This window comes from Sander vitreus, unplaced genomic scaffold, assembly GCF_031162955.1.
Source record: "Sander vitreus isolate 19-12246 unplaced genomic scaffold, sanVit1 ctg307_0, whole genome shotgun sequence".
In the NCBI taxonomy this organism is placed as follows: domain Eukaryota; kingdom Metazoa; phylum Chordata; class Actinopteri; order Perciformes; family Percidae; genus Sander; species Sander vitreus.
In genome coordinates this window covers 55001-80000 of record NW_027595458.1, presented here as the reverse complement: position 1 = coordinate 80000, position 25000 = coordinate 55001, and the positions used below count along the sequence as shown (strand labels likewise).

At 45.6% G+C, this 25000-nt stretch overlaps 3 protein-coding genes across 4 annotated transcripts in view; 2 read left to right on the top strand and 1 right to left on the bottom strand.

Annotated features, from left to right (window-relative positions):
* noc3l (NOC3-like DNA replication regulator) overlaps window positions 1-8564 on the top strand; it is a 19098-nt gene extending 10534 nt beyond the window's left edge. For both annotated transcript variants that reach the window (XM_078244804.1, XM_078244805.1), the window contains 11 exons: window positions 1823-1954; window positions 2451-2531; window positions 3629-3729; window positions 3884-3956; window positions 4044-4107; window positions 4438-4509; window positions 5618-5799; window positions 6576-6704; window positions 6797-6894; window positions 8024-8108; window positions 8247-8564. In XM_078244804.1, the coding sequence (XP_078100930.1) occupies window positions 1823-1954; window positions 2451-2531; window positions 3629-3729; window positions 3884-3956; window positions 4044-4107; window positions 4438-4509; window positions 5618-5799; window positions 6576-6704; window positions 6797-6894; window positions 8024-8108; window positions 8247-8372 (1143 nt within the window). In that variant the 3' untranslated portion in view covers window positions 8373-8564. The remainder of the gene's footprint in view (window positions 1-1822; window positions 1955-2450; window positions 2532-3628; window positions 3730-3883; window positions 3957-4043; window positions 4108-4437; window positions 4510-5617; window positions 5800-6575; window positions 6705-6796; window positions 6895-8023; window positions 8109-8246) is intronic.
* A 134-nt stretch (window positions 8565-8698) lies between these two features.
* Window positions 8699-18472, bottom strand: nudt13 (nudix (nucleoside diphosphate linked moiety X)-type motif 13). The gene is given in 10 exon segments (XM_078244798.1): window positions 8699-9143; window positions 9221-9375; window positions 9489-9600; window positions 9739-9858; window positions 10219-10325; window positions 10713-10770; window positions 10772-10821; window positions 12208-12350; window positions 15929-16029; window positions 18284-18472. Coding segments are annotated over 9 exon segments (999 nt in total). The 5' UTR covers window positions 15997-16029; window positions 18284-18472; the 3' UTR covers window positions 8699-8957.
* A 23-nt stretch (window positions 18473-18495) lies between these two features.
* Window positions 18496-25000, top strand: part of rpp30 (ribonuclease P/MRP 30 subunit) — a 7164-nt gene continuing 659 nt past the window's right edge. The window contains exons 1-9 of the mRNA XM_078244799.1: window positions 18496-18655; window positions 19874-19932; window positions 20074-20130; window positions 23105-23170; window positions 23477-23548; window positions 23741-23830; window positions 24018-24134; window positions 24388-24417; window positions 24501-24538. Coding sequence (XP_078100925.1) covers window positions 18574-18655; window positions 19874-19932; window positions 20074-20130; window positions 23105-23170; window positions 23477-23548; window positions 23741-23830; window positions 24018-24134; window positions 24388-24417; window positions 24501-24538 — 611 coding nt within the window. The 5' untranslated portion in view covers window positions 18496-18573. The remainder of the gene's footprint in view (window positions 18656-19873; window positions 19933-20073; window positions 20131-23104; window positions 23171-23476; window positions 23549-23740; window positions 23831-24017; window positions 24135-24387; window positions 24418-24500; window positions 24539-25000) is intronic.

The following is a 25000-nucleotide window of genomic DNA, read 5'->3' as shown; positions in this document are numbered from 1 at the left end:
CTTCATTCAAAGAGGACAGAAACTAAATCAGACTACCAAAAGCCGTCTTGGTTCATCTTTCCACTGTTCCAACAGTCACCACTCTGGTTTGGTTGATACATGCTGCTTAACATCAGAAGGATACGTCTCCTAACGCAGAAGGTGGCTCAGGTTCTGGTTCAGGTTCTAGTCCTCTCACGTCTAGACTACTGAAACTCTCCCTGATTGGCCTGCCTGCATGCTCCCTCCTGACTGGCCTGCCTGCATGCTCCCTCCTGACTGGCCTGCCTGCATGCTCCCTCCTGACTGGCCTGCCTGCATGCTCCCTCCTGATTGGCCTGCCTGCATGCTCCCTCCTGATTGGCCTGCTTGCATGCTCCCTCCTGATTGGCCTGCTTGCATGCTCCCTCCTGACTGGCCTGCCTGCATGCTCCCTCCTGACTGGCCTGCTTGCATGCTCCCTCCTGACTGGCCTGCCTGCATGCTCCCTCCTGACTGGCCTGCCTGCATGCTCCCTCCTGACTGGCCTGCCTGCATGCTCCCTCCTGACTGGCCTGCCTGCATGCTCCCTCCTGATTGGCCTGCCTTCAGGCCATCCGGCCCCTGCAGCTCATTCAGAACGCAGCAGCTCGACTTGTCTCCAGCCTCTCCAAGTTCTCTCACACTACACCGCTCCTCCTCCGCTCTCTTCACTGGTTACCAACTGCTGCAAGACACTAGTACTCTCATACAGGGCCACGAACGCATCAGCCCCAGCATACATCCAGGACATGGTCCAACCCTACACCCGAACCCCCCCACTCTGCTCTACATCAGCCAACCAGCATACATCCAGGACATGGTCCAACCCTACACCCCAACCCCCCCACTCTGCTCTGCATCAGCCAACCAGCTTACATCCAGGACATGGTCCAACCCTATACCCCAGCCCCCCCACTTCACTCTACATCAGCCAACCTGCTGGCTGTCCCCTCACAGCGAGGGAGAACTAATCACTCAACCAAGTCCCGACTGTTTTCTGTCCTGACTCCTAAATGGTGGAATGAGCTCCCTGTTGACATCAGGACGGCCAGAATCCTACACATCTTCCCCCGGAGGCTAAAAACACATCTCTTCTGACTACACCTCGGATAAACATGTCTACACTTTGTAGTATTACCTATTTAAAGCTAATGTACGTTCACTTACTACTTGTTGTCTGGAGTTTGAACCTTCAGGGTTGAAAGCACTTAATTGGAAGTCGTTTTGGATAAAAGCATCAGCTAAATGACATGTAATAATAATAATAATAACGTAATGTAAAAAAAAAACTCTTAATTCACCCATTTACATGTGGAACTATAATGGCTCTATACACGCTAAAAGTCCTGATTATTTACATGGAGTCTGGTGGAGATATGCTGGCTCTATACACGCTAAAAGTCCTGATTATTTACATGGAGTCTGGTGGAAATATGCTGGCTCTATACACGCTAAAAGTCCTGATTATTTACATGGAGTCTGGTGGAAATATGCTGGCTCTATACAAGCTAAAAGTCCTGATTATTTACATGGAGTCTGGTGGAAATATGCTGGCTCTATACACGCTAAAAGTCCTGATTATTTACATGGAGTCTGGTGGAAATATGCTGGCTCTATACAAGCTAAAAGTCCTGATTATTTACATGGAGTCTGGTGGGTTTGGTGATGGTGATTTCGGGGCTGTTTCATGTTAAACTAAAAGGATCTTACTCTTTAACTAAAAGGTCTATCTCTGTAGGGATCCATCCCATAATGTTGTCAGACTCTTAGACACCATGAGGACATAATAATGACCCTCTCTCTGTGATGTGATGCGATGCAGCTGCTGCGGACGCTGCTGAGTCTGCGGATAAAGGAGGTGCAGTTGAAGAAGGACATGGAGGACACGGCACCCACGAAGAAGTTCATGAACAACAAGGAGAAGAGGAAGAAGCTGTCCAGGATGCAGAGGAAGGTAAACCTCACCTTACCATACGGTACTGATTATATTTATCTATGGTTTATGGGACTAGACCTTCTATTGTTCTAACCTGATGTAAATTATGCTTCAAAAAACTCAAACTGAAGAACCATGAAATAAAACAGGCCATTCATTCATAAAAACAGCAGATAAACAGGCCATTCATTCATAAAAACAGCAGATAAACAGGCCATTCATTCATAAAAACAGCAGATAAACAGGCCATTCATTCATAAAAACAGCAGATACAAACTATTGGTTGTTTAAACATTAACAGTTTGAGAAGAATAAGAAACTTAGTTAAATAAAGTTAACTTAAAGCTAAAGAGTTCCCAGAACCAGTCATGGTGTTAACACACTCTGTGTGTGTGTGTGTGTGTGTGTGTGTGTGTGTGTGTGTGTGTGTCTGTCTCTGTGTGTGTGTGTGTGTGTGTGTGTGTGTGTGTCTGTCTCTGTGTGTGTGTCTCTGTGTCTCTGTGTGTGTGTGCAGTGGAAGAAGGCTGAGGAGAAGTTGGAGAAAGAGCTGCTGGAGGCTGAAGCTTCGGAGAGTAAAGAGAAGAAGATCAAACTGGTGAGTGGAAGCAGAAACTGTTCATATTATAATATATTATATAACGCTCCGTTACTTCTGCTGGTTTAACGGTGTAAAAAGGGTCCGTGTGCCGGGGTCATGGTTCTAAAGGGTTGACCTTAGTGTCTTCATTAATCAGAGGTGTGTTCTGGGCGTAACATGCAATCAACCAATCAGAGATCATCTCCCATTCCCTTTAAAAGCCAGGCGCGTTTGGACCTTGGAGCATTGCTGTTATGATGGAGGATCTGCACCGTAATATTTGTATTAGTAATCTTCTGCGTGTGTGTGTGTGTGTGTGTGTGTGTGTGTGTGTGTGTGTGTGTGTGTGTGCTGCTGTGACGAGTCTAGAAGCATTTTACTAATGGTTAAAATAACAATGAAATGCTGCGTTATTGACTCTAGACCAGGTCTCCCTGTAAGACCAGAATGTACCTGAACACACCTCCCTGTAAGACCAGAATGTACCTGAACACACCTCCCTGTAAGACCAGAATGTACCTGAACACACCTCCCTGTAAGACCAGAATGCACCTGAACACACCTCCCTGTAAGACCAGAATGTACCTGAACACACCTCCCTGTAAGACCAGAATGCACCTGAACACACCTCCCTGTAAGACCAGAATGCACCTGAACACACCTCCCTGTAAGACCAGAATGTACCTGAACACACCTCCCTGTAAGACCAGAATGTACCTGAACACACCTCCCTGTAAGACCAGAATGCACCTGAACACACCTCCCTGTAAGACCAGAATGCACCTGAACACACCTCCCTGTAAGTTCAGCATGCCCATGGGCCACAGATGGGAGCAGATTCATTTGTTATTTAAACGACGTGGGCGCTGGACGGGACACTGACAACTGGGTCGGTCTTAAACTAGCAGAGAGACTTGGGTCGGGGTTTGAGCTGTGCTGCGCCGGGTTCAAGATAGGGACCCCTAGAGATAGGGACCCCCTAGAGGTCCCTATCTCTAGTGGTCCTATCTCTAGTGGTCCTATCTCTAGTGGTCCTATCTCTAGGGGAAGATTGATCTTTATTATCAAGAAGATGTTTTAGTAATAAGAAACTAACTCCTTCTCTTCTTCCTCAGCACACGGAGACGTTAAACATCGTCTTCCTCGTCTACTTCAGGATCCTCAAGAAAGCTCAGAAATCTGTCCTCCTTCCTGCTGTTCTGGAGGGGCTCGCCAAGTAGGACACACACTCAGACACACACTCACACAGACACACACACACACACACAGACTTTAAGGTGTGAAGTTTGTAATAAGTTTTTATTTTTATGATCCTGTTTGATGTGTTGAGCAGCTTTCTAAAGCAGTAATGTGATGTCACTTCCTGTTAGTTTTGCTCATCTGATCAACTTGGAGTTCTTCGACGACCTGCTCAACGTGCTGCAGAATCTTATCCAATCAGGAGTGAGTATTCACCTCGACCCCGCCCCTTTTAAAGAGCTGCTGTTAGTCCCAGAGCCATTATTGACGCATCATGTTTCCACTGTTCAGGATCTGACCAATCGGGAGAGTCTCCACTGCATCCAGACGGTCTTCACCATCCTATCAGGACAAGGTGGGGGGGGGGCTTACTGTGTGTGTTACTGTGTGTGTGTGTGTGTGTGTGTGTGTGTGTGTGTGTGTGTGTGTGTGTTACTGTGTGTGTGTGTGTGTGTGTGTGTGTGTGTGTGTGTGTGTGTGTGTGTGTGTGTGTGGTGTATGTGTATTACTGTGTGTGTGTGTGTGGGTATGTGTATTACTGTGTGTGTGTGTGTGTGTGTGTGTGTGGTGTATGTGTATTACTGTGTGTGTGTGTGTGTGTGTGTGTGTGTGTGTGTGTGTGTGTAAGTAATGACCCTGTCTCAAACTGCAGTGTAAATAAAGTTTTCTCTTGTTTTTGTATCAGGAGACGTTCTGAACATCGACCCGCTCAACTTCTACTCTCAGCTGTACCGGATGCTGCCGCAGCTGCACGCAGGTCGTTATACTACTACTGTATACTCTATATACTCTATATACGCTATATACTCTCTATATACGCTATATACTCTATGTACTCTATATATACGCTATATACTCTATATACTCTATATACTTTATATACTTTCTATATACTCTATATACTCTATATACTCTCTATATACTTTATATACTTTATATACTCTCTATATACGCTATATACTCTATATATACTCTACGCTATATACTTTATATACTCTATATACGCTACATACGCTATATACTCTATATATACTCTACGCTATATACTTTATATACTCTATATACGCTACATACGCTATACGCTATATACTCTCTATACGCTATGTACTCTATGTACTCTATACGCTATATACTCTATACGCTATATACTCTCTATACGCTATGTACTCTATGTACTCTCTATACGCTATATACTCTATATATACTCTCTATACGCTATATACTCTATACTATATACTCTCTATACGCTATATACTCTATATACGCTATATAGGCTATATACTCTCTATATACTATATACTCTCTATACGTATATATATATATACTCTCTATACGCTATACACGCTATATACTCTCTATACGCTATATACTCTATATACGCTATATACTCTATGTACTCTATATACGCTATTTACTCTATATAGCTATATACTCTATATATACTCTACGCTCTTTACTCTATATATTCTCTATACGCAATATATTCTCTATACGCTATATACTCTATATACGCTATATACTCTATGTACTCTATATATGCTATATACTCTCTATATGCTATATACTCTCTATACGCTATATACTCTATATACGCTATATACTCTATATATACTTTATATGCTATATACTCTCTATACGCTATATACTCTATATATACTCTACGCTATTTACTCTATATACTCTATATACGCTATATACTCTATATACGCTCTATACTCTATATACTCTATATATTCTATATAAGATATATACTCTCTATACACTATATACTCTCTACACTGTGTGTGTGTGTGTGTGTGTGTGTGTGTGTGTGTATGTGTGTGTTTATCTCTGTGTGTGTGTTTACTTTGCGCTGTGTGTTCCAGGGGCGCCCAACGATGACATCATCATTGTGCTGCGCTGTCTGGACGCCATGCTGACGCGGCGTAGGAAGCAGGTGACGCTGCAGCGCGCCATGGCCTTCGTCAAGCGACTGAGCACGCTCAGTCTGCACGTCCTGCCCAACGCCAGCGTGGGCCTCCTCGCCGCCAGCAGAGCCACCATGCACGTGAGTCTGCTCGCGCACGTTATCTCTGTACAGATATGGAGTCACATGACCTATCAGAGCTCTCCACTGTTCCTAAAGCTGTGTGTGTGTGTGTGTGTGTGTGTGTGTGTCTCTCTGTGTGTGTCTCTCTGTGTGTGTCTCTCTGTGTGTGTCTCTGTGTGTGTGTCTGTGTCTCTGTGTGTGTGTGTGTCTCTGTGTATGTGTGTGTCTCTGTGTGTGTGTGTGTCTCCCTGTGTGTGTCTCTCTGTGTGTGTCTCTGTGTGTGTGTCTCTGTGTGTGTGTGTGCGTGTGTGTCTCTGTGTATGTGTGTGTCTCTGTGTGTGTGTGTGTCTCTGTATGTGTGTGTCTCTGTGTGTGTGTGTGTGTGTATATCCCTGTGTGTGTGTGTGTCTCTCTGTGTGTGTGTATATCCCTGTGTGTGTGTGTGTGTGTGTGTGTGTGTGTGTATATCACTGTGTGTGTGTGTATATCACTGTGTGTGTGTGTATATCACTGTGTGTGTATACTCTGTGTGTGTGTGTGTATGTGTGTGTGTGTGTGTGTGTGTGTGTGTGTGTGTCTCCCTGTCTCCCTGTGTGTGTGTGTGTATATCACTGTGTGTCTGTGTGTGTGTGTGTGTATATATCCCTGTGTGTGTGTATATATCACTGTGTGTGTGTGTGTGTGTGTGTGTGTGTGTGTATATCCCTGTGTGTGTGTGTGTATATATATATATCCCTGTGTGTGTGTGTGTGTGTGTGTGTGTGTGTGTATATCCCTTTGTGTGTGTGTGTCAGGCCTTCCCTAAGTGTGACCTCCTGCTGGATAACGAGGTCCAGGGCAGTGGCTTCTACCTGCCTGAGCTGGATGAACCTGAACACTGTAACACCCAGAACACTGCGCTGTGGGAGCTGCACACGCTGCAGGTGGGAAGCCCTTTCACATTACAGTTCTCAACGTTAGGAAGACATAATGTCGGAAAGTTATTAGTACTAACCCCCCCCCCCGTGTGTTGCAGAGACATTACCACCCGGTGGTGCAGCGGTTGGCGCTCCACCTGAGTCACGGCGCTCCCAGCGAAGGATCAGCAGCGCTTGGCGCCGCGCTGAGCCGCAAGTACGTCCAAACTAGAGCTGAACGATGTTAAAATCAGAATTTTTAAGAGAGAAACAGGCCGTGCAGCTGCTGAATCTGTCTTCATTTCAGATCAGCAAAGGTCAGTTTATCAGATTAATGTCAGATGTTGAGAGACTCTAGTCACGCTCATCCTGCTCCCCGTTTCCTGGTTAGCTCTCCACCAATCAGATGGGTCATTGAGTCTGACTGCTGGCAGTGCCCGCCCCCCCGATTATACATGTCAAATCAGCCAAAATGAAGGCTCAGTAGGATCAGAGCTGGTGGGGCGGTAGGATCAGAGCTGGTGGGGCGGTAGGATCAGAGCTGGTGGGATCAGAGCTGGTGGGGCGGTGGGATCAGAGCTGGTGGGGCGGTGGGATCAGAGCTGGTGGGATCAGAGCTGGTGGGGCGGTGGGATCAGAGCTGGTGGGATCAGAGCTGGTGGGGCGGTAGGATCAGAGCTGGTGGGATCAGAGCTGGTGGGGCGGTAGGATCAGAGCTGGTGGGGCGGTGGGATCAGAGCTGGTGGGATCAGAGCTGGTGGGGCGGTAGGATCAGAGCTGGTGGGGCGGTGGGATCAGAGCTGGTGGGATCAGAGCTGGTGGGATCAGAGCTGGCGGGGCGGTGGGATCAGAGCTGGTGGGGCGGTGGCAGACAGACTGTGATTTCGTACTGACTTTAATATTAGTGTTACTATGTGTACATTATGTGTACATTATATGTACATTTTGTGTACTGTGTACATTATATGTACTATGTGTACATTATATGTACATTATGTGTACATTATATGTACTATGTGTACATTATATGTACTATGTGTACATTATGTGTACATTATATGTACTATGTGTACATTATATGTACTGTGTACATTATATGTACATTATATGTACTTTGTGTACATTATGTGTACATTGTGTATTGTGTACATACTGTGTACATTATGTGTACTATGTGTGTACAAATGACGTCATTCATATGAATTCATGCATCACCTAATTGAATCACTATAGTAACGGTGAAGTCCCTCTAAACAGTTAGTGGTTTTTCACCGTGTGCGTCTAGTTGTAGACGGTCTCTGTTTAATCACATGACTTCCTGTTTAATCACATGACTTCCTGTGCAGGTCTCCGGTGGAGCTGTTTAACGCCTACAGCGTCAGAGACATGACCTTTAACCCCCCTGTAGCACCACCCGGCAGCAAGAAGAAGGTACACACACACACACACACACACACACGTATATATATATAATAGAGAGAGATATATGCTATAACTTATTGATTATTGATGCGTCATGTTTCACACTTGTTAATAAAGCTTTAAACCCGTTTTGTTTTTGTTCGTCAGGACCGTTTTGGGTTCGGAGCGACGCTGCTGGACGCTGAGCTGCAGGGACGAGTCAACAACGCCATGACGGCCGCTGCCGTTGCCACGGAGACGCAGCTGGACTTTACTGCAGCACACTTACACTGACACACACAGACACACACACACACACACAATCACAGACAGAGAGACACACACACAGCTGGATCGTCTGTTATAAAGACATTTTCCTTCAAAATAAAAGCCTTATTGTCAGGTGTAAAGGAAGAGGAAGTGGGCGGTTTGTTTCTAAATGATTTCACATTGTTCATCGAAATAAATGTTTTTATTGCAACAAAATCTTGTTTCTAATTTATATATATATATATATATATATATAAAAATATTTAAAAAAAATATATATATATATATAGCATGTTTTATCACATGATTATAATGCTATTATTTAGCCGTTCTTAACTGGGACTCAAATGGATGCAAAGAACCTGATTTTAAGATTTGTATTTGTTTATTTAATCTAGTCAGACATTTGAATTTAACAATAACTTCAAATGCACCACGAGGCTGTAGTTTACCAGTTTCATTGAACGCACCGTCTGTGTTGTTTCTCCGACGGCAGCTGCAGATTGTTACATCCCGGTGTTGAATCCTCTACAGTAAAACACAGTCACACTTTACACCGTTTAGTGTTAGCTGTCAGCATTTGTATTTCACTCTGGGATCATCTGTAGTTCACTTTGGACGTTGTAGCTGTTGCTCCGCCCACTCACTGATGAGGCGGTTGGCGATGGCGTGTTTGGGAGGCAGCCATAGGCTGGCGGAGCCTCTCGGGGGCGGAGCCTTCACCTGCAGGGCAGCGACCACTTCCTCCAGACTGAACCAGCGAGCGTCCTCCAGCTCTGATTGGTCCACGGACAGCTGGAGGACAAACAGGTAGCGTTGCACACCGTTCATTTGTTCTTTAAAAACTGCTTTAATTTGAAAGGACAGCTCACCTGAGTGTGGGCGGGGCTTACAGTGGCATGGCAGCCAATCATGAAGGAGCTGTGAGGAAACGGCCAATGCTGCGAGGAGCTGTAGGAGACGCTGAGGAGCTCCAAACCTACTTCCTCTGCTACCTCCCTGCTCACTGTCTCCTCCAGAGTCTCACCTGAGAGACAGACAGACAGACAGGTAAGCGAGACAGACACACAGACAGGTAAGAGAGCCAGACACAGACAGACAGACAGACAGACAGACAGACAGACAGACAGGCAGACAGACCCATGTCACAGAAGCCAGCCAGAGCGCTGTACATCCCCCGAGGGAAGGCCACCTGTCGGCCTAACAAACACCGTTTCCCATCAGACACCAGGGCGATGACCACCGGAGACATCTGGAAGAAGACGGGACAAACGAGACGACGACGACAACAACAACGTTGGAATATTAGGGGAGAGAAAAGTCCCAAACTTTTAGAAGAAAGTTGGAATATTATGAGAAAAGTGTGTGTGTGTATATGCGTGTGTGTTACTTTGGGGTAGTAGATGATGTCACCACTGACTCTCTGACTTCCTGCCCGGTTGCGGCCGGTGGGCCGCCCCGTGGCGCTGCAGAAGCCGCTGGTTTGATGCCAGCGCAGCAGAGCCTGACCCTGAGGGACAGACACGCCAGAGACAGCACATCAAACGTCTTTAGGATGTTTCCTTATGTTCAGATTCTTAGGCATTCAGATATCAAATATCTTAAAAATAGATCATATAGCTGCTGCCCCTAGGTTCAGGCTCCGCCCCCTGCATGTTTACAGCGTCTGGCTCCGCCCCCTGCATATTTACAGCGTCTGGCCCCGCCCCCTGCATATTTACAGCGTCTGGCTCCGCCCCCTGACTGTTTACAGCGTCTGGCCCCGCCCCCTGACTGTTTACAGCGTCTGGCCCCGCCCCCTGACTGTTTACAGCGTCTGGCCCCGCCCTCTGACTGTTTACAGCGTCTGGCTCCGCCCCCTGACTGTCACCTTGGCAACCAGAGGAGCCTCTGCTGCCGGGAGGAGAAAGAAAGACTTCTTCAGATCGATGAAGTTTCCTCCACATGCTTCCTCCAGAACCACCTGGTCCACTTCTCCTACACACACACACACACACACACACAGAGACACACACACACAGAGACACACAGACACACACACACACACACACAGAGACACACACACACACACACACACACACACACACACACACACACACACACACACACACACACACACACAGAGACACACACACAGACACACACACACACACACACACAGAGACACACAGACAGAGACACACACAGAGACACACAGACACACAAACACACACAGACACCCCACACACACATACACACACACACACACACACACACACACACACACAGAGAAGAAGACAAAAGTTGAAAGTGATAAAGCAGCTGAAATCCTGCAGCAGATCAGTCAGAGCACAGATATATAATATAACTGTAATGTGTTCTTACCGACGTCCAGACAGAACTGAGCCTGGTTCTGTTGGGAGCAGCCAATCAGAACCGAGTCCCTCCAGCAGGGCTGGGTCCGAGCCGAGTCTCTGCAGGATCGACTGCACGTCTGGAACACATCAGGACGGTTTCAACGGTTCTGGTTCTGGTTCTGGTTCTGCCTGAGGCAGTGTTTAACTTTAGGAGTCACCGGCCACGTGGGCGGCTAGATAAACAATCCACCGGCCAAAATACACATTTGCTTTTTTCTGTGTGTGTAATATACATGACTAACCTTTCTGTGTGTGTAATATACATGACTAACCTTTCTGTGTGTGTAATATACGTGACTAACCTTTCTGTTTGGGGTTAAAGCTGCACTATGACTTCCTGCATTACGTCACTTCTATTCGTTCCAAGTAAATACCAAATCAGCAAAACAGAGCAAGCTACAACTCAGGCTACTCAATCAACTCTGCTCACTGTTCTCGTGAAAAGCACAGAAAGCCCCTGAGGGCAGCGCATGTGGAGGAGACGTTGATCCTGACCGGAGATAAGAAAGTTTCTCTTTGTGTACTATGCTTTAAAAAGCCAGTTGACAACACTCTTCAGTCATTTTTCTGTACTTACGCTGAGGTGCTGTGAAAACTGACTCTACTTGCAAGTAAAAGAACTTTAAGACAACTCTGATTTTGTCCATTCTTTGATAAATAAATATCCTAACAGGTTCTGTCTCTGAGGTTCTGTCTCTGAGGTTCTGTCCCTGAGGTTATGTCCCTGAGGTTATGTCTCTGAGGTTCTGTATCTGAGGTTCTGTCCCTGAGGTTATGTCCCTGAGGTTATGTCCCTGAGGTTCTGTCCCTGAGGTTCTGTACCTGAGGTTCTGTCTCTGAGGTTCTGTAGCTGAGGTTCTGTTTCTGAGGATCTGTACCTGAGGATCTGTACCTGAGGATCTGCACCTGAGGATCTGTACCTGAGGTTCTGTCTCTGAGGATCTGTACCTGAGGTTCTGCACCTGAGGTTCTGAGGATCTGTACTCTGAGGATCTGTGGATCTGTACCTGAGGTTCTGAGGATCTGTCTCTGAGGATCTGTACCTGAGGTTCTGAGGATATGTCTCTGAGGATCTGCACCTGAGGTTCTGAGGATCTGTACCTGAGGATCTGTACCTGAGGATCTGCACCTGAGGTTCTGAGGATCTGTCTCTGAGGATCTGTACCTGAGGATCTGCACCTGAGGTTATGTCCCTGAGGTTCTGTCGCTGAGGTTATGTCCCTGAGGTTCTGAGGTTCTGTACCTGAGGATCTGTACCTGAGGTTCTGTCTCTGAGGTTCTGTACCTGAGGATCTGTACCTGAGGTTCTGTACCTGAGGATCTGTCTCTGAGGTTCTGTACCTGAGGATCTGTACCTGAGGTTCTGAGGATCTGTACCTGAGGTTCTGTACCTGAGGATCTGTACCTGAGGTTCTGAGGTTCTGTACCTGAGGTTCTGTACCTGAGGTTCTGAGGTTCTGTACCTGAGGATCTGTGGGCTACGGGTCTGAGGGTTCCCCTCTCAGTGCGTTGCAGCAGCGGAGCCAGCCGGTGGAACAGGAACATCTGGCCGCTCTGCAGCGCTGCAGCGCACGCTTCATCGTCCCGCTTCAGCCGCTCAACAAACCTGAAATAAAGCATTTCATTGGTTAAACTACCGACTGTGTGAGCTTGTTCCAAAACACTGAATCACTGGCAACAAAAGAAGGCTAACGTGTACGAGGCGGAGTTTGATCTGGAACGAGCTTGAAGAAAATGTCGCATTCTGTCTCCATCTTCAAGAAAAGTCTCACATTGCTCAAAACATATGATTGTTGAATATTCTTAAAGGTGCTGTAGGTAGGACTGTGAAGATCCAGGACTTAACCAAAAAAATGTGAACATCGACAACTTCTTAGTCCCTCCCAAAACAGTCTGCTAAGCCCCTCCCCCCACAAGGGAGAATGAATGCGTGTGCATGAGCAGTGATTGACACGCAGTTAGACACTCCCCCTGGCCCTGATTGGTGCATCTGAACAGTTAGACACCCTCCCTGCCCTGATTGGTGCATCTCAACAGTTAGATACCCCCCCGGCCCTGATTGGTCCATCTGAACAGTTAGACACCCCCCTTGGCCCTGATTGGTGCATCTGAACAGTTAGACACTCCCCCTGGCCCTGATTGGTGCATCTGAACAGTTAAGTTAAGCGGACCAAACAAGCGTACCGAGACCTGCTTAAAGAGGTGGTCTCGGTACGCTTTTAGTCAAACTCTGGAGCAGTTAATTTGTGGTGAGAACGTGATCTGTACTCAAACCGCACCAACTATATGTACTCCGCAAGTCTGAGCTGATGTCTCCTGTAGTCAGGTGTGTTCAGCAGTCTGAGCTGATGTCTCCTGTAGTCAGGTGTGTTCAGCAGTCTGAGCTGATGTCTCCTGTAGTCAGGTGTGTTCAGCAGTCTGAGCTGATGTCTCCTGTAGTCAGGTGTGTTCAGCAGTCTGAGCTGATGTCTCCTGTAGTCAGGTGTGTCCAGCAGTCTGAGCTAGTGTCTCCTGTAGTCAGGTGTGTTCAGCAGTCTGAGCTGGTGTCTCCTGTAGTCAGGTGTGTTCAGCAGTCTGAGCTGATGTCTCCTGTAGTCAGGTGTGTTCAGCAGTCTGAGATGATGTCTCCTGTAGTCAGGTGTGTTCAGCAGTCTGAGCTGATGTCTCCTGTAGTCAGGTGTGTTCAGCAGTCTGAGCTGATGTCTCCTGTAGTCAGGTGTGTTCAGCAGTCTGAGCTAGTGTCTCCTGTAGTCAGGTGTGTCCAGCAGTCTGAGCTGATGTCTCCTGTAGTCAGGTGTGTTCATCAGTCTGAGCTGATGTCTCCTGTAGTCAGGTGTGTCCATCAGTCTGAGCTAGTGTCTCCTGTAGTCAGGTGTGTTCAGCAGTCTGAGCTGAGTGTCTCCTGTAGTCAGGTGTGTTCAGCAGTCTGAGCTGATGTCTCCTGTAGTCAGGTGTGTTCAGCAGTCTGAGCTAGTGTCTCCTGTAGTCAGGTGTGTTCAGCAGTCTGAGCTAGATGTCTCCTGTAGTCAGGTGTGTTCAGCAGTCTGAGCTGATGTCTCCTGTAGTCAGGTGTGTTCAGCAGTCTGAGCTGATGTCTCCTGTAGTCAGGTGTGTCCAGCAGTCTGAGCTGATGTCTCCTGTAGTCAGGTGTGTCCAGCAGTCTGAGCTGATGTCTCCTGTAGTCAGGTGTGTCCAGCAGTCTGAGCTGATGTCTCCTGTAGTCAGGTGTGTCCAGCAGTCTGAGCTGATGTCTCCTGTAGTCAGGTGTGTCCAGCAGTCTGAGCTGATGTCTCCTGTAGTCAGGTGTGTCCAGCAGTCTGAGCTGATGTCTCCTGTAGTCAGGTGTGTTCAGCAGTCTGAGCTGATGTCTCCTGTAGTCAGGTGTGTTCAGCAGTCTGAGCTGATGTCTCCTGTAGTCAGGTGTGTCCAGCAGTCTGAGCTGATGTCTCCTGTAGTCAGGTGTGCCCAGCAGTCTGAGCTGATGTCTCCTGTAGTCAGGTGTGTTCAGCAGTCTGAGCTGATGTCTCCTGTAGTCAGGTGTGTCCAGCAGTCTGAGCTGATGTCTCCTGTAGTCAGGTGTGTCCAGCAGTCTGAGCTGATGTCTCCTGTAGTCAGGTGTGTTCAGCAGTCTGAGCTGATGTCTCCTGTAGTCAGGTGTGTTCAGCAGTCTGAGCTGATGTCTCCTGTAGTCAGGTGTGTTCAGCAGTCTGAGCTGATGTCCTGTAGTCAGGTGTGTTCAGCAGTCTGAGCTAGTGTCTCCTGTAGTCAGGTGTGTTCAGCAGTCTGAGCTGATGTCTCCTGTAGTCAGGTGTGTCCAGCAGTCTGAGCTGATGTCTCCTGTAGTCAGGTGTGTTCAGCAGTCTGAGCTGATGTCTCCTGTAGTCAGGTGTGTTCAGCAGTCTGAGATGATGTCTCCTGTAGTCAGGTGTGTTCAGCAGTCTGAGCTGATGTCTCCTGTAGTCAGGTGTGTTCAGCAGTCTGAGCTGATGTCTCCTGTAGTCAGGTGTGTTCAGCAGTCTGAGCTGATGTCTCCTGTAGTCAGGTGTGTTCAGCAGTCTGAGCTGATGTCTCCTGTAGTCAGGTGTGTTCAGCAGTCTGAGCTGATGTCTCCTGTAGTCAGGTGTGTTCAGCAGTCTGAGATGCAGCAGAGCAGCAAACTGTAGCAGCTTTGCAGTGTTTCTATCACAGAAATAGACTGCAGTCAAGCTCGCCGTCCATCACTCGTATCTCCGTGGTCAAACCAGCTGCTGCTAAAGTTGGAGACAGACGCCGGCAGAGCAGAGCCAAGTCTCGGTGACCAGAGCAGACGTAGTAACGTCTCTCGCCAAACAATGTCTGATTATTTTAATGAAATGAGCTGGTTTGACCACTAGACCAGAACACAGGACCTCCTTCCTGTTTTTACTTTCTTGCTCCCGCCCCCAGACATATCCGACCAATAAGAGGGCTGGAGGTTCTTGCCTGATTTGTAATGATGCATTTTGGTACGCTTGGATTTTTCCAGGTGTGAAACCAAACCAAACCAAACCGACTAACTCACCAACTGATTCAGACCAAACCAACTCCAGGTGTGAAAACGCCCCTAGTGTTATATTTGTGTTGGGGTCGTCTGTCTTCGTCGTCTTTGTGGTATTTGTCTTGTTGAGTCTGGACTTAGTGTCTGTATTCTGTTGTACTCTGTATTTGTGTATTTTGCGTCTACTGTAAGTTGAGTTTTTGGGTATATTATCTGTTGTATGTTTGTTGTTATAAAAGCTTTTAGTCGTTCATTTGGAGTTCCCCATTTCACGCGGCCTACATATGATCACTGTACCTTCTGAAGTTGTGTTTAATGATACGATGATGACGTGTGAAATAAACGAAACAGAATCAAGGTTGGAAAATTCTCAAAATTTCAGAAAAAGTTGGAATATGTTGCCGTGGTAACAAAGTCCCGTCCGACCAATCGCAAGTCAAGAAAACTACGGGTTGGTCGGAGATCAGGCAGGATAGGGAAACGCTCGGAGCGCCGAAAAAAAAGGCCTAAAACATCGGAAAAATGTGACTAAAGCGGCGAAAACAGACAGCAACAAATATCCAAAACGTCGACAAATCCAGCTGAAGTGTTGCCTAGTTACGGCCGACTGGACAGAAACAGACAAGTCTTAAAGAAAAGATGAAAAAGCCCAAAATGAGTTACTGGACCTCATCCTGGAGACAAAGCTGGAGCAGCAGCGGGTCAGAGGGGCGAGGGTCCTCACAGGTCTCAACATGGCCACCGCTGTTAGCCTAGCTTAGCACAAAGACTGGAGGCAGAGGACACTGTTAGCCTGGCTTAGCACAAAGACTGGAGGCAGAGGACACTGTTAGCCTAGCTTAGCACAGAGACTAGAAGCAGAGGAAACTGTTAGCCTAGCTTAGCACAAAGACTGGAGGCAGAGGACACTGTTAGCCTAGCTTAGCACAGAGACTGGAAGCAGAGGACACTGTTAGCCTGGCTTAGCACAAAGACTGGAGGCAGAGGACACTGTTAGCCTAGCTTAGCACAAAGACTGGAGGAAGAGGACACTGTTAGCCTAGCTTAGCACAGAGACTGGAGGCAGAGAGAAACTGTTAGCCTAGCTTAGCACAAACACTGGAGACAGAGGGAAACTGTTAGCCTAGCTTAGCACAAACACTGGAAGGCAGAGGGAAACTGTTAGCCTGGCTTAGCACAGACTGGAGGCAGAGGACACTGTTAGCCTAGCTTAGCACAAAGACTGGAGGAAGAGGACACTGTTAGCCTAGCTTAGCACAAAGACTGGAGGCAGAGGACACTGTTAGCCTAGCTTAGCACAAACACTGGAGGCAGAAGGAAACTGTTAGCCTAGCTTAGCACAGAGACTGGAAGCAGAGGACACTGTTAGCCTAGCTTAGCACAAAGACTGGAGGCAGAGGACACTGTTAGCCTAGCTTAGCACAAAGACTGGAGGAAGAGGACACTGTTAGCCTGGCTTAGCACAAAGACTGGAGGCAGAGGAACGGTTAGCCTAGCTTAGCACAAACACTGGAGACAGAGGGAAACTGTTAGCCTAGCTTAGCACAAACACTGGAGGCAGAGGGAAACTGTTAGCCTGGCTTAGCACAGACTGGAGGCAGAGGACACTGTTAGCCTGGCTTAGCACAAAGACTGGAGGAAGAGGACACTGTTAGCCTGGCTTAGCACAAAGACTGGAGGCAGAGGACACTGTTAGCCTAGCTTAGCACAAAGACTGGAGGAAGAGGACACTGTTAGCCTAGCTTAGCACAAACACTGGAGGCAGAAGGAAACTGTTAGCCTAGCTTAGCACAAACACTGGAGGCAGAGGGAAACTGTTAGCCTGGCTTAGCACAGACTGGAGGCAGAGGACACCGTTAGCCTAGCTTAGCACAAACACTGGAGGAAGAGGACACTGTTAGCCTGGCTTAGCACAAAGACTGGAGGCAGAGGACACTGTTAGCCTAGCTTAGTACAAAGACTGGAGGAAGAAGATACTGTTAGCCTAGCTTAGCACAGAGACTGGAAGCAGAGGACACTGTTAGCCTAGCTTAGCACAAAGACTGGAGGCAGAGGACACTGTTAGCCTAGCTTAGCACAAAGACTGGAGGCAGAGGGAAACTGTTAGCATAGCTTAGTACAAAGACGGGAGGAAGAGGACACTGTTAGCCTAGCTTAGCACAAAGACTGGAGGAAGAGGACACTGTTAGCCTAGCTTAGCACAGAGACTGGAGGCAGAGGAAAACTTTTGGTCACATGAGAATGTTGATGTGTGGAGAGACAATATTGCCGAATCCCCTTTAAAAATCAGTCACTTAAGATGTTTTGTTTTCCATGATATTTGTGTATATTTATAATATAACTAAAGATACACATCTGACTCTCCAGGGTCCACGGGTCATTTCGGCGCATATTTAATCAAACAAGGTGCTCTTATTTAAACAGAAATACAACATGTATCCTCTTACAGTTCATAGAAGCTTTCTCCGTGACACACTCAGTTATTGGCGGAATCTGTTTGTGTGAAACATTAATAAAGGTTTTAACTGAGCTTTCTGGAGATCAGATGAACGCTGACGTTACGGCAGAGCGTCTGGATGACCTAAAACTTACCAATTACCGAGTCTGACCGAAAATATCTGTTTCGAGGGTCCGTGTTTTCAGACCGTGATACCAGACTCCGTTCACAAATCTTGCTATTTAAAGTTTCCCTTGCTATGGGTAAAAATATAATTATTATATAACATAACTTAACCCATTCTTCAAACAAATGACATTCAGTGGAGAATTCGGACACACAAACAGCATCTTAGTTAGATAAACCGCGACGATATTCAAGGAATCCTGCTAGACAAGAAACCATTATAACAGACTCCGGTTAGAAGCAATCATAAAGAAGCCACAAGGCTCAAAGAAGGGTACATATGTACTGTGTTATGTGTTTTAAATACATAACTGTGTGTACTGTACTGTACAGTCGAAGTGTGTGTGTCTGTGTGTGTCTGTGTGTGTGTGTTTGTGTTTGTGTTTGTGTTGTCACATACCTGCAGCTGCTTCTCTTCTTCAAGCAGAAAGTCCTTTATTTTTTTTGTTGCTCCCCCCAAAAAAACTTTATTGGAAAAAAAAAATTCCACCAACATTTTTAGACACGTACTCAAAGTAATGATCCAGAGTTACAATATACAACATATGTGTCTGTATGTGTGTATGTGTACGTGTGTGTGAGTGTGGTGATTATATTGTTATATTAGCCGAGATTTTGCGAGACTTTGCGTAACTTCCGACAGGAAACTCAAACTCTCGTGGCGGACAGCGGAGGCTAACCGGCAGCATCATGTCTGTTTTTATGGATTTAAATGTGAACTACACGGCGGATACGAGCCGGCTCCAGAGTCTGATAGAGACAGCAGCTCACCGTGAGTCTCTTCAGTCCAGTTTACCTTTAAAAAGCACGACTTTAACAGCCGGAGCTCTGATGCTAACACGGCTAGCTAACGTTAGCTCCGAGTTTCACGGATCTGTTGGTCTGTGTGTAATCAATTACATACATGCATGGTGCTCCGTTAGTTCTTTAACCAGCTCATTACACATATGTGGATCAATGTGTCACTTATTTATTCAATAAAAGCACTTTAATAGTTCATAAACAAGTTAGTTAGCGATAGTTCATCGCAACAAACTTCGCACCAAACTCCGTTTAGAAAAGCTGTCATTTTAAAAGTTTCTTTGCTTTCTGGTTTAAAGACAGACCGTCCAAAACGGAATTAAACACGGGTCATTGTCAGCAAAACGTTTAACCTAAACCTATTAACCCAGGTTAATAATTCACTATAGTTATTAATTCATTAAGTTATAGATCTGTTTTGAGGGTCTGTGTTTTCTGCCTTAAAACAGACAGTAACCCATGGCACCAGACTCCGTTCAGGAAACCTCTGTATTTAAGGCTTCCCTTGTTATTGGTAAACATAATTGAAATATAATATAATTTAATACATTCTTAAAACAAATTAGAACCAGTGGAAAATTCGGCGACACAAATGACCCAAAAAGCAACCAATAAATCCCGTATTCATCCAATAAGCCTAATATCAATATCTGCTGTAAACCTGCTGGAAACTTCCCACCGGACTCCATTCATTTAAAACGTCCCCTGTTTGGTTGTTGTAGTAAACCATTAGTTGATTAACATACATAAACTAATGTATTCATTTATAAGTAAGTCACGCGAGGGTCCATATGTTCTGATGTCACCCGGATGTGCCTCGTAAAGAGAGACCACTACATATTATACCAGACTCTGTTTTAAAATCTCTATTTAAAGTTTCCCTTGTGCTTAATGGAAATATAATTTGAAATAGAACATCATTGAAGACGTTATTCAAACCAATAAGAGCCAGTGGACAACATAAAATAACCGACAAACGGCATTTTAATTAGAAAAACTTTGACTTTTTTCAAGAAATCCTGCCAGCAAACACACTAAACTGCTGATACCTGATAAATTTAATATGGGCCAGCTAAGTATAGTAGATATGGTAGATGGTCAAACATTAGGACTGCTTAATTAAATCAGGAAAAGCTGAATGATTGTTGTTTATATGAAGTTAAAGTACTGTTTGTGTGTTTTCCTTCAGTTGGTTTCTCTACAGTCGCCATCAACTACGTGTTCGAACCAACGGTCAAAAAGAAACAGGTGAGTGTTGATTCTTCGTCTTCTTCTTCTTCTTATTATTATTATTATTATTATTATTATTATTATTATTATTATTATTTATAAAAAAATTAGTCTTTGTCACTTTTATTTTGTAACAATCTGTTTACTTCCTGTTTGCAGGAGATTCCCGCCCCAACGGCGATCAGCAAGGTGATGGATCCGCTGCCCATCGTACAGGTAGGGACGAGTCGTACAGGTAGAGTCGTACAGGTAGGGACGAGTCGTACAGGTAGTTCCAGGTAGAGTCGTACAGGTAGAGTCGTACAGGTAGAGTCGTACAGGTAGGGACGAGTCGTACAGGTAGTTCCAGGTAGAGTCGTACAGGTAGGGACGAGTCGTACAGGTAGAGTCGTACAGGTAGGGACGAGTCGTACAGGTAGTTACAGGTAGAGTTGTACAGGTAGGGACGAGTCGTATAGGTAGTTACAGGTAGAGTCGTACAGGTAGTGGACGAGTCGTACAGGTAGGGACAGGTAGAGTCGTACAGGTAGGGGACGAGTCGTACAGGTAGGGACGAGTCGTACAGGTAGGGACGTAGTCACGGGTAGGTAGGGATGAGTCGTACAGGTAGGGACGAAAGTCGTACAGGTAGGGACGAGTCGTACAGGTAGGGACGTACAGGTAGAGTGACAGGTAGAGTCGTACAGGTAAGGGTAGAGTCGCATTGTGTAGGGAGCGTAGAGTCGTACAGGTAGGGTAGAGTCGTACAGGTAGTGGTACACAGGTAGAGTCGTACAGGTAGGGACGAGTCGTACAGGTAGTTACAGGTAGTGGACGAGTCGTACAGGTAGAGGACGAGTCGTACAGGTAGTGGACGAGTCGTACAGGTAGTTACAGGTAGAGTCGTACAAGTAGAGTCGTACTCTGTTTTTATGGATTTAAATGTGAACTACACGGCGGATACGAGCCGGCTCCAGAGTCTGATAGAGACAGCAGCTCACCGTGAGTCTCTTCAGTCCAGTTTACCTTTAAAAAGCACGACTTTAACAGCCGGAGCTCTGATGCTAACACGGCTAGCTAACGTTAGCTCCGAGTTTCACGGATCTGTTGGTCTGTGTGTAATCAATTACATACATGCATGGTGCTCCGTTAGTTCTTTAACCAGCTCATTACACATATGTGGATCAATGTGTCACTTATTTATTCAATAAAAGCACTTTAATAGTTCATAAACAAGTTAGTTAGCGATAGTTCATCGCAACAAACTTCGCACCAAACTCCGTTTAGAAAAGCTGTCATTTTAAAAGTCTCTTTGCTTTCTGGTTTAAAGACAGACCGTCCAAAACTGAATTAAACACGGGTCATTGTCAGCAAAACGTTTAACCTAAACCTATTAACCCAGGTTAATAATTCACTATAGTTATTAATTCATTAAGTTATAGATCTGTTTTGAGGGTCTGTGTTTTCTGCCTTAAAACAGACAGTAACCCATGGCACCAGACTCCGTTCAGGAAACCTCTGTATTTAAGGCTTCCCTTGTTATTGGTAAACATAATTGAAATATAATATAATTTAATACATTCTTAAAACAAATTAGAACCAGTGGAAAATTCGGCGACACAAATGACCCAAAAAGCAACCAATAAATCCCGTATTCATCCAATAAGCCTAATATCAATATCTGCTGTAAACCTGCTGGAAACTTCCCACCGGACTCCATTCATTTAAAACGTCCCCTGTTTGGTTGTTGTAGTAAACCATTAGTTGATTAACATACATAAACTAATGTATTCATTTATAAGTAAGTCACGCGAGGGTCCATATGTTCTGATGTCACCCGGATGTGCCTCGTAAAGAGAGACCACTACATATTATACCAGACTCTGTTTTAAAATCTCTATTTAAAGTTTCCCTTGTGCTTAATGGAAATATAATTTGAAATAGAACATCATTGAAGACGTTATTCAAACCAATAAGAGCCAGTGGACAACATAAAATAACCGACAAACGGCATTTTAATTAGAAAAACTTTGACTTTTTTCAAGAAATCCTGCCAGCAAACACACTAAACTGCTGATACCTGATATATTTAATATGGGCCAGCTAAGTATAGTAGATATGGTAGGTGGTCAAACATTAGGACTGCTTAATTAAATCAGGAAAAGCTGAATGATTGTTGTTTATATGAAGTTAAAGTACTGTTTGTGTGTTTTCCTTCAGTTGGTTTCTCTACAGTCGCCATCAACTACGTGTTCGAACCAACGGTCAAAAAGAAACAGGTGAGTGTTGATTCTTCGTCTTCTTCTTCTTCTTCTTCTTCTTCTTATTATTATTATTATTATTATTATTATTATTTATAAGAAAAATTAGTCTTTGTCACTTTTATTTTGTAACAATCTGTTTACTTCCTGTTTGCAGGAGATTCCCGCCCCAACGGGCGATCAGCAAGGTGATGGATCCGCTGCCCATCGTACAGGTAGGGACGAGTCGTACAGGTAGAGTCGTACAGGTAGAGTCGTACAGGTAGAGTCGTACAGGTAGAGTCGTACAGGTAGAGTCGTACAGGTAGAGTCGTACAGGTGACGACTCGTACAGGTAGGTACAGGTAGAGTCGTACAGGTAAGTACAGGTAGAGTCGTACAGGTAGGTACAGGTAGAGTCGTACAGGTAGGGACGAGTCATACAGGTAGGGACGAGTCGTACAGGTAGGGACGAGTCGTACAGGTAGAGTCGTACAGGAAGAGTCGTACAGGTAGAGACGAGTCATACAGGTAGGTACAGGTAGAGTCGTACAGGTAGGGACGAGTCGTACAGGTAGAGACGAGTCATACAGGTAGGTACAGGATGAGTCGTACAGGTAGGGACGAGTCGTACAGGTAGGACGACAGTCGTACAGGTAGGGACGAGTCGTACAGGTAGAGTCGTACAGGTAGGGACGAGTCATACAGGTAGAGTCGTAAAGGTAGGGACGAGTCATACAGGTAGAGACGAGTCATACAGGTAGGTACAGGTAGAGTCGTACAGGTAAGGACGAGTCGTACAGGTAGGTCGTACAGGTAGGGACGAGTCATACAGGTAGGTACAGGTAGAGTCGTACAGGTAAGGACGACTCGTACAGGTGCAGCAGGTAGGATTAGGGTAGGTAGGTACGAGGAAGATGACTGTCTGTCTGCGTTGTTGTTGTTGTAGTATTAACATCCATCTCTGTCAGGGTCGCTCCCGGCCAATCAGAGTGCTGAACAGACTGACCATTGTGATGTCAGACGCCAGTCACTTTGTGAGTGTTGATTTTATTTTGAAATCTTTCACTTCTGCTGCTTTAAAGTTGACTTTCACAATAAAAGCGTTTGGGGGTTAGATAGAGCTACAAGTTACTATTTACATGGTGTGTGTGTGTATCTCTCTGGGTGTGTGTGTGTGTATCTCTCTCTGTGTGTGTGTGTGTGTGTGTGTGTGTGTGTGTATCTCTGTGTGTGTGTGTGTGTGTGTGTCTCTGTCTGTGTGTGTGTGTGTGTGTGTCTCTGTGTGTGTGTGTGTGTGTCTGTCTGTCTCTGTGTGTGTGTGTGTGTGTGTGTGTGTTCAGAGGCCGACTGCTGTGGAGTATCGGTGTTTTGACCTGCTGGCCGTCCAGCCGACCACAGAGAAACTCTTCCATGTGAGACTCACACTAACGTAACTACTACTACTGCACTAATGTACTTTAGTTAGTTTACGTTAAAGAGTATTATCACAAGCAGACAGTTCATGAAGTACTTCACAGTATTTATTTACTGCTTACACATCAACACAGTAATATTTATTAATTTAAATGATATATAATGTATATCGTGTGTGTGTGTGTGTGTAGGCAGCCTGTATGATATATGATGTAGACATCATCTGTATCTCAGTGACAGAGAAACTTCCCTTCTTCTTCAAGAGAGCGCCGGTCAACGGGGTGAGAATGTTACGCTCACTATATATATATATATATATATATATATATATATATATATATATATATATATATATATATAGTATGTCGAAAAATATTCATAGTATAATAACGTGTTTATAACAAGTGTGTGTGTGTCTCTCTGTGTGTGTGTGTCTCTCTGTGTGTGTGTGTGTGTGTGTGTGTGTAGGCCATAGAGAGGGGTCTGGTGTTTGAGGTGTCCTACTCTGCAGCCATCAGAGACTCCACCAGGAGGCGCTACACCATCGCCAACGCCGTGTGTCTGATGGAGACCTGCAAAGGGAAGGTACGTCCTCTTCCTGTACCTGTGACAGGGCGTCCTGATTGGCTCTGTCCTGACTCACCTGTACCTGTGACAGGGCGTCCTGATTGGCTCTGTCCTGACTCACCTGTACCTGTGACAGGGCGTCCTGATTGGCTCTGTCCTGACTCACCTGTACCTGTGACAGGGCGTCCTGATTGGCTCTGTCCTGACTCACCTGTACCTGTGACAGGGCGTCCTGATTGGCTCTGTCCTGACTCACCTGTTTGTGTTTCAGAGTGTGATCCTGTCCAGCGCTGCCGAGAAGGTTGGTGATCATATATGCAGCATGTTCAGTCTGAACTCATAAATAATAATTATAATAATATAATAATGTCTGTGTGTCCTCAGCCTCTGGATCTCAGAGGGCCCTATGACATCACCAACCTGTATCCTTCCTGTCTGTGTATCTGAGTCTGTGTGTGTGTGTATATATCTGAGTGTGTGTGTGTGTGTGTGTGTGTGTGTGTGTGTGTGTGTGTATATATGAGTGTGTGTGTGTGTGTGTGTGTGTGTGTGTGTGTGTATGTATATCTGTGTGTGTGTATATATATATCTGAGTGTGTGTGTGTATATCTGAGTGTGTGTGTGTGTGTGTATATATATCTGAGTGTGTCTGTGTGTGTGTGTATGTGTGTGTGTATATATATGAGTGTGTGTATATATGTCTGAGTGTGTGTGTGTATATCTGAGTGTGTGTGTGTGTGTGTATATATATATGTGAGTGTGTGTGTGTATATATCTGAGTGTGTGTGTGTGTGTGTATATATATATCTGAGTGTGTGTGTGTGTATATATCTGAGTGTGTGTGTGTATATATCTGAGTGTGTGTGTGTATATATCTGTGTGTG